Source organism: Phoenix dactylifera, chromosome 8, assembly GCF_009389715.1.
Source record: "Phoenix dactylifera cultivar Barhee BC4 chromosome 8, palm_55x_up_171113_PBpolish2nd_filt_p, whole genome shotgun sequence".
NCBI lineage: Eukaryota > Viridiplantae > Streptophyta > Magnoliopsida > Arecales > Arecaceae > Phoenix > Phoenix dactylifera.
Genome location: NC_052399.1, coordinates 21673577 through 21682849, shown reverse-complemented (window position 1 = coordinate 21682849; position 9273 = coordinate 21673577). Strand labels below are relative to the sequence as shown.

Below are 9273 nucleotides of genomic sequence, written 5' to 3'. Positions count from 1 at the left end.
AAAGACATCGGGCCACGGTTGCCCATGCCGTGTCATTAGGCCCATATCGAAAGAGTGCACGTCCCCACTGCGCTGAGGAGGCCCATGTGGATATACCAATTAATGCGATGATTTGATGGCGATTACTGTCCCAACAAAGGGGGCCCAATCAGTAGCATGTTATTTGACCCTATCAGCTGGGATGATCAACCCTGTCTAGACCTACATGAATAATTTTATGATTTAACCTGTACATGGAGGCAAAACATCTGGATTAGTTCGCATGAAGACTTAGCACACAAGATAGATTAAAATCATCAAATCAAAACCTTTCATCATTCGCTGATTTGGATACTTATACAAAACTAAAAAATCCAAATAATATCTTTCGGACAGCCTTTTGAATGAGGTCCTACGTCATGACAAATAGTATCAGAACAAATCCGATTCATAGCTTATGCGGACTAAAAGATACTGCAGTACATGCTCATTGAAGCTAACCACGAGTTGATTGTGGTATTTATAATTAGATTTCATAGAATTTAAACTCTTAGTTTGGCAAAAATGTCGGTACTTAAATAGAGCAAGCATATAATGATCCATACAAGTATGTGTTTAATCCTTTATCGGTTGTACACTGGATAGATTTTGGATACTTATACAAAGCTAAAAAAATTAAATAATATCTTCTAACAAGTTTTTTCTGAATGTGGATCGGGTTGTGATAAATTTTTTATTCAGTCTCTTCCCGAACAACCTATCAATTTATATACTTTTTTGGCCGAGGTAAACAAGAAAGATGTAGTCAAAATAATACCATGAATAAGAGCTGTGCTATCACAATATAGGCAGACATCAACCTAGAAGAGATGCCTTTTTTTTTTGTTGTAATTTTCTATTGAAAAACAGAAATGAAAGAGGGACAAGAAAGAGTCTTACGAACTATACAATAGGTGCCTATATTTTCGGCAGCACCCAACCAGTCCGAGGTTGTCATTTCCCATCCGAAAGATCAACCCTTCTCACATCTCGCATCACCTTTAGCTAGGAGTCAGCTGAATGCAACCTTGGAAATAGGAGATATGACACCAACCCCAGTGACAACAAAATTCTCGCACCAGATGACAGTTCTTTTCAAGCGAGACTTTTGTGATTCATGATAAACTGAAGCCGTTCTCACCTTGCTCGGAAATGACTTGATTACTAAAATCTACAGCATTCGTAATGCATTCCATGGCCCACGAGCAAGACCTTGTCTGCAACCAGTTCACATGACTGAGAGCAATAAAGAACAGGGGACATCACATGTCTCTATGACAAAGACAAACTGTGGGCAGCGAGGACAAGGGTTACATCGAGACCAGTTGGCCGCAGCAAAGCCACTTGCAATCTCTCAGTTAAGAATCATGAGCTGGTGCCTTGCTCGAGTCGATCATGCTGAGGTTCGATTCATGTTATGTCTGTTGGAATTGTCGAAGAGACAAGCCTTTTCAATGCCCATTTTTCAAAGATATGTCTGAGGGTTGTCATATGGCTTTGCGAGCCATTAATTTATCATCACCTTATTTTTCAGAACTGCTGAAAATTATTATTATTTTTTAGAATTTTGTATTTTTATTGAGAAGCTAATAATACTGTTGATTGGATGGCAATGCGATGATTCATGCGGATCTATTTTATGAGCATCCATAGTTGATATTTTTTTTAAATTTTATAATATTTTATTTTCTGACTCTCATGTATATATTTTTTATTTAATTTAAATTATCTGATTTACCAAAAAATATATCTAAGAGTTGTGTTCTTATAAAAAATAATTTTTTTGGTAAAAGTTACATTCCTTCTAAAAAAATATCATCTCTTAATAAAATATCTCACTTTCTGAAAAAATACTCTTTGCGATGTATCTTTTGATTATTTATAAGTAAATAGCCATTTGAAAGCTATGCGGTCCCAAAGATAGAAATTTTAAGCCAGCATACTATTCTTCCACAAGTTGAGTACTATCCATTACTTTTTTTTATTTTTAACAGCTAAGTGTCACCTATTGGAATGGTATTTAATAGGTGACAAATAGAATAAGTCCAGAACACAGAAGTCCACGGTAAATTAGAGATGTCGCTCTCGGCCATCCAAAATGATTCTGGTAGAAAAAGATGTTTGTTGAACTGAAGATTTAACTTCTCTTAATTGCAGTTGTTGTATATGCGTGGTAGCATTAATTCCATTTTCTTTGCAGCCCAAGTGTTGTTGATTGCTGGAAAAATTAGCTACATGTTTATAGCTAACGAGAAGATACTTAAAATTTTTAAATTAGAATTAGGAAGAAAATTAAGCATGAACAAAAGTATACTTATGCAAAACAATCCGTCATCATTTTTGGTCATCCTTAAAATTGATTAAGTGGCTTTGCACGATTTTCAACTTGAGACGCTTGTATGGATCTCCAAATTTTACTTGTTTAGAAAATTTTATATATCTAAAGTTTAAAGAATTATCCTTGAAAAACATTGTGTTTTTTTTTATGTAAAGGGAGGCAAAAGGAGCCACCCGCCTTTTATTGAAGATTAATCGTATTTACAACAAAGATAAGGGGCAGAGATGAGTTACATTGTCAAAGGAGGAGAGGAACAGATGCTAAAAAAGAAACTAAATGGTTCCAAACTAAGTGTCTGATAATTAGGACAGAAAATATTGACGCTCGTTAGAAGAAGTAATGGGAGAAAGAACCTCATTCAGACTAACAAACATGAGCATTCATTGCCTGTATGTTTCAAGCAATTTCACAAAGATTCCTAGGCCAACACTTCCTGCTATACCAACCTCTTTTGAACATGAAGAGCTCTATTTTGCTAATCTCAAGAGACCAAGCTGTTGTACCCCTTCCCACATCCAAATGGGACTTTTTTAAAAAGCACCAGAGTCCAAAATAGCCACAAGCTCCAAATTTCATAGGAGAGTCTAACTTGATAGAGTTTTTCAAATAGAAAATAGCCAATTTTCCACAACTAATTTTATACCACATCTGGTACCTCCTCTGAAGCATAATACAATCTGCTGGAAGGCATAAGAGAACGAACAAGAGTTGTAGCTGAGGAAACAAAATTGCAATCCCTCAGTCATTGAAGAGACTAACTGCAGCTGAGGCATAGGTCGAAAGCAATGCTGATCTGTTCAGCATCTTCTTTCTTTTTCAGAACTGCATGACAGTTGAATAGTATGCAGGACATAATATGCTCCAATTTTATTTGACTTCTAAGAGGATATTTCAGAGAAGATGTAGGTGGCTGAAAACTCCATCATATATAACCAAGATAGAACCATGCTGACAAGGAAGAACATGATCCTCTACTTGAGCAATCTGAAATGAGAGCATTCCCTAAAAAAAAAAAAATCTAGTTCAACTATATTAGTCATCTACTAGCTTAGAGACAGTATTCTTCACTTTGGACCAAATTCTTCCCAGCTCCATCTGTGTAATAGGATCGCATAGCCCCGACCAATCATTGAAAATTCTAAATCTCTTTGCAGTAATTGAGGCAATTGAAAACATTGTGTTTGAGTTGCATATATTTACTACTTGAGCACAATTTTTTTTTTCTGTGTCAATTGACAAGTAGCAGAGTATTAGGGTTTCAGATGGCCATTAAATCCTCATAAGGATTCACCTTCTTCCTCGTCCATCCACTGTTGGACCATCTATGCACATATCTAAAAGCACTCCAACCTCCATCACTCATCTTTTGCCCACATCTCAAAGCGAGTGGTGGATGATCCAACTAGGGACACAACTATGGATCTTTTTCGATCTAAAACACAAAAAGCTATAAGATTTAAAATTAGTGGACAAAGGACACTTTGCGAGCCATGCAAGCATATGGATGATAGAGTTCGGAATGCTTTACAATCTATGTAGAGCACCATCTGATAGTTGACATTGTGAAAGAAGATTAAATATTTTTTGGTGCGAAAGATACAGCCTGAACCCTGCAGTTTGCATGCCGAGCTGCACCAATTCAATCCACTCGGTAAAAATTATGGGCAATCCCACATAATATTCATTCAACAACATGAGTATAAATTAATATATGCTATCCAGAACAGAAAGCATTCGCTACTTGGGACTATAAAATGCGAGAAAGCCAAAGTAGACTCATCATTGAAGAGAAGCTAAGCTTATCCATTGAACAAGCAGCACGGCTACTTGCATAAAATATTAACTGAAAGGACATCTGGATTACCCTCATCTTGTAAACCCAAGCTTCAGCAGCCTGCTTAGGTAATTAATTTTGAGAAACAACAAAAGCTCAATGAACTAAAGGTTTCACAGAGCTTCAGTAACCAGCGTATCAATTTTTTTTCAAGACAGGTACAAAGGAAAACTGACGCTGATGCCTGCACTTCCTCTGCTCTGTTTTCTGATTTTAGTCCTTCCTCAACAGAAGCGAGGTCATTAGTCTTCAGAAGGACAAGATACAGTGTACTAAAGGCTGTCAAATGTTTGAGAACAGCCAAGAGACATTTCAAAGCACTGGAGCTAAAACAAAGGGACCCTGTTCTCCGTCAACCCAAATCTTTTCAGTGTCCCGCAGGAATTCCAGGGACCAGGAGCAGCCAAAAAAAATAATATTTCAAGTGGATTAGAATCATAAAATAAACCCCCCAACACTGGAGCAAAACCAGGGACCTGCACAACCCCAAACCACGTTCCAATCTTTTTTTCCCCAGTGTTTGTACCATACCATTGTCCAAAAACATGAGTCCGAAATAAATAAGAAGAAAATGCTCAGAAACATAACAAATGAAAAGTATTAAAAACAAAAAAAGGCAGCCCCAGGTGAACTTGATCAAGAAAAAAATATTGCAGTGGATAGATAAGAACTGAGAATTAATATGGCTCATTTTAATCAGCGCTCCACTATTCTCGGGCCCCTATATTTTGCCCCAACTACAATGAAGTCATCCGGTTTCTCTCTCGCTTCCAGCCAAGCGTAGCCCTCGTCCTCACCAGGCGCCACATCCGCAGCTCCTGAAATTGAGAGAATCCAGTAAGATCCTATCATCAAGTTGTTTGTTTCTCATGTTGATATAATGCATTTGTTTTTAATGAACTCCTACAGGAATGCCAAGGGATCCTTTCATCGTTTCTACCTAAGCAGGGAAGAGAAGTCATCATGGACGCTGAATCCATGTGGAAGGAGGTGGTGTTCTAACAACTTAATTTTGAGATGCTTCAAGACAAGAGAGATGGGAGTTTTCAAAAGCATGAACGACTTATCAACCAGGAGTTAGTTTAATATATGTGCAAACAAGGATTGTCCATAGCATAAAAACCTAGGCAACTACCCACTTGGGCAAATTGACTCCAAAGGAGTGCTAAAAAAGTGAGAAACTTGCATGCAGAGCTTCAGGGAAAGGGTGTGCAAGTGTGGGGGGACTAGGTGTTTTTTCTAAGGAAATGGTTTAATTTCTTGGGAACTATAGGACCTAACGGCAATATGGGAGGTCCCACACGTACGTTAGACAACTTTGATTAAGACCCGATGCTGACTAACTACTCCAACATGATCATTGAGTTTTGCTCGATAAAGATAGACACGAATGAACACAAAATTCCTGACCTTTTAGTTCAATTCCACATTCAAAAGATATCCTCAGGAAAGAGGTACAGAACGAGAATCACATGTACGTCGGCGAAAACAAAAATAGAGAGTGCTTAATATAATGACAGGTATGGCAACAGCAGCATGAAAAAAAAAAAATTATAATACCATCATTGTAATGTTGAAAAGGAATGGAAGCAGAGACAATAAAATTTTCTTAATCATTTATACTTAAACATGCATGGCCCATGCTCAACTCCAAACAGGTCATATAAAAGAACGAGTTTCAAATGATTAAATATATGATAGAATAATAAAAAAAAAAAAACATACCGGGGAAAGTTGCATAAGGAAAGTCATTGTAATACGTGCAGTGTCTTCCTTCAGAGTCGGAATAAGGAGGACCGAGGACATCCAGCACTGCACAAGATGTCCTTGCAGTGAAACAGTGCATATTGCCTCCATCTGCAGGATAAAGTATCGAGGTCTCGCATGGTGCTGTAAAGATGGCATCGGTCTTGACCTTTGCCAAACGCACTTCTGGGGGTCGTGCTGCTACGGAAAGGGATGTAAAGTTACTTGGCAAATAAAATTTCTGAGGATCAGAATGCAACCAGATACATTAAAAATGCACAAAAGATGGTGACAAGACAAGTATAATGATATATCATGAAATAAATTACTGGAAGTCAGAAAAAGCCTTTATTACACTGTGCAGGGTTGATGACATCGTTGGAATCTTGAGGAATATCGACCCAGTCATACGACTTGATGTGCATGGAGCCAAAGAGAAGCTTGCTGAATACAGTCATGCCTGGGTGATTATGAAGTGGAATGACACCTGATGGAGGCAAACAGAAGATACCAATCTGAAGAAAAGCGAGCGAGCATATATAATGAGAGGCAGTTGAACAAGAGAAACGAGTAGAGGCATGCTGAGGGCATTTTAAACTACGACGAAAACAAATATATTCTCTCAATAATGTGATGTACCGAGAACTTATCACGCTCGTAAAGGTGTAGATATGTTATTCTGGGAGTTCCTCCGGACTCCTTGTTCCGAAAATATGGCATGTTTTCAGCTACACCAACATCTAATCCATTCATGTTATCTGCATAAAAGCAAACGTGATTGCAATCATCAACAAAAGAAGATGCAAGTATCCATCAACAATAATGTGATAACAATATGGTTTTGAAATTCACCAATAAATAAACCTACTCATAATTGTAGTACGCTAAAAAATATTGCTTTGTTCCTATCGAAATGGTCCCATGAATGACTTGTGCAACAGTTTCAGTGGAACCAAATGTAGAAAACGATGCACAACGACTAAATGTAGAAAAAGATCAGAACGATAAGAGCACAAGCTAGCTAGCTCGTGACTTGATCACTGCTTTCACATGCATGCATAACGGTGAACATTTAGCATACACACATACAGATGCGAGAATTCATGTAATATAAGAAGTAACAGGTACAAGTTGCAAACTCATACAAACTACAAAGTTTGCAAAAAAAAAAAGCGTTGAAAAAGTATAGAACGTACAAATAACGCAACGATATGTTAGAACGGGTAGATTTTGAAAGGTCTGCCTCAAGGGTCCCCGCTGTCTTCCATTAATCCATGTACCAGAACTTCATTCCAAGGTGCCCAATAGGTCCCATCTCTCAAATTTTGGCATGGTTTTAAAATTTTCAGTAACTAATATAAGCTTCTGCTGGTGAGCTATTACTCCTCTCTTTTTCCTGTTCATACACGAGCTCCAACTTTCTAAGCTATAACTAGTGGACCTACCATGTAGTGCTTTAAAAAGGTAAGACACACAATACATGTTGTCCTCTAATGCCCATGGAAGTTCTTATCATAACGAACAAGCCTTCGACATGTACCATCGAACAAGGAGAACAACAATGATCTGTGGCTTTGTTTCTAAAGTTGTTCGTGCATCGAGTAGTCAATAAAACATTGCATATGATCATGCAATTAAATTCGTGCTAGTGTTACAAGGGGAATGGCATGAGTTAGAATCAACAAGGATACATTGCGAATCAGGTGAAGCTCTAAAACATTACCTAATAGTCAATAAGGTAAGCTTTCTCTCAACGATTGTTGTATCTTAATCCTTAATTTATTGCCTGGGAGAAACCAAATACTAGCGAAAGGAAGCAAGAGGAGCGATCACTCCAAGGTATATATAACGTCCTCCAATGTAATGTTTTCATGTGAAAGGCAATGGGGGTGGAGGAGGTAATTATAAAGTTTAAATGGATATAGTGAGTTAGATATCTTAAAATAGCCTTGAAATTTTGTTCTTAAGCAACGAAAAACGAAGATAGAAAATAATAAATAATATGCACTAAATGATCCTTAAATCTGTTGCTCGCCATCAAAACAGATTCTTTAAGCAACAAAGCAATCCAAACTCAGGATCCAGATCCAATTGAGAGCCCAAAAAATATAATTTGCATGGAAATAGATGGAGAGAAATATATGATAAATAACACGCTTGCATCCAATTCACCAAATTTAAACCAGCAAAGTTGATGCAAAACTCATGTAGATCTTATCATATTTCATACGCAAATGCAATACTTAGAACTATAGATATTACTCCAACGGTGGACACGTTTAGCACTAAGCCACTGCTAAAAATCCCAACTTGCATATCGGACGAGGGAGCAGCAACGTACCGAGAACGAACCGGAGCCGATCGACGTCCTCCGGCGACGGCACGGTACCGGCCTGGCCGTCGGCAAACACCTCCTTGCAGGTCTCGAACAGCGTCTGGACTCGCGTCGTCATCGAGCCCGACCTTCTTCGGCGCTTCGTGCTCCTCTCCGGCGACGGCCTCCTCCTCTCCGACGCCAACCTGCCCTCCACCCTCATCAAGGACGAACAACCCCGGCCCAAGGAACGGCGTAAAAGCTAGGATTTTTAAGACCCGAGCAGAAGACTGCCGTCTCAGTCTAACGGCAGGAAATAGAGGAGGTGAGTTCCTTTGTTTTTATAGACACACACACACACACACACACACACACACACACACACACACACACACACATATATATATATATATATACATATATATTATTCTTATATAAATGATTTAGTTTAATAAATTGAATCCTTTTGAGTGGATTCCTCCTGGAGAAGAGGGGGAAGTGGGGACGGGGACGTGGAATCCTGTTGAGGGAGGATGGAGATGTCGGGGGTATAAAAGTGGAGATGGGATTGGTTTTGGTGGGGGAACGCGGCAATACCACCATTTGTTTGGAGAGAAACCAGGGGCCATGGCAAGGGAGGTTCTCCACCTTCCTGTGGGCTACTGCAAACAGCCTTTGGTAATCTAGATCCTCTTTTATCACCTCCTTTCCTTTTTTTTTTTTTTTTTTTTCTCCTCACCTCTCTGACTTTTTCTTTCTTCCTTCCTCCTTTTGTTTTCTTTCAAGTCTATCCACGTGGATTAATACAAATCCAATAGCAGACTATAATACTTAATTGCCATGAGATCAATTTAATCTAGATACTCACATGTTGAAGGTGATGTTGTGGAAGAATACAAGCCTTCCTTTGGGAGTATCATTTATTTTGTCACCTTTAATTGCTATGACCGTTTGGAGCGCACAGAGAGTTTTAAGATATTTTATGAGCTAAAGTATGGTTCTAGGGCACAAGTTAGGGTGCTT

At 38.5% G+C, this 9273-nt stretch overlaps 1 protein-coding gene across 2 annotated transcripts; it reads right to left on the bottom strand.

The window, feature by feature from the left end:
- Positions 1-4138: 4138 nt before the first annotated feature.
- On the bottom strand, positions 4139-8595 carry LOC103721329 (plant cysteine oxidase 2-like). 2 transcript variants are annotated; one of them, XM_008811492.4, is made up of 5 exons: positions 8278-8595; positions 6576-6694; positions 6292-6451; positions 5916-6137; positions 4139-5008 (listed from the first exon to the last, which is right to left on the bottom strand). In XM_008811492.4, the coding sequence occupies exons 1-5, from the start codon at positions 8471-8473 to the stop codon at positions 4887-4889; spliced, it is 819 nt and encodes a 272-aa protein (XP_008809714.2). In that variant the 5' UTR covers positions 8474-8595; the 3' UTR covers positions 4139-4886. The 2 variants fall into 2 exon arrangements, with proteins under 2 accessions (XP_008809714.2, XP_008809715.2); XM_008811493.4 differs by having other exon boundaries at positions 5916-6134; positions 8278-8591.
- Positions 8596-9273: the final 678 nt, after the last annotated feature.

Bases quoted from the DNA above. Each gene is read 5' to 3' on its own strand.
- LOC103721329 (XM_008811492.4), bottom strand. From the start codon at position 8,473: ATGAGGGTGGAGGGCAGGTTGGCGTCGGAGAGGAGGAGGCCGTCGCCG. The intron at 6,695-8,277 runs GTACGTTGCTGC...GCTTTTATGCAG, and splicing joins TCGGCTCCGGTTCGTTCTCG to ATAACATGAATGGATTAGAT. The intron at 6,452-6,575 runs GTACATCACATT...GCTTTTCTTCAG, and splicing joins ACGAGCGTGATAAGTTCTCG to ATTGGTATCTTCTGTTTGCC.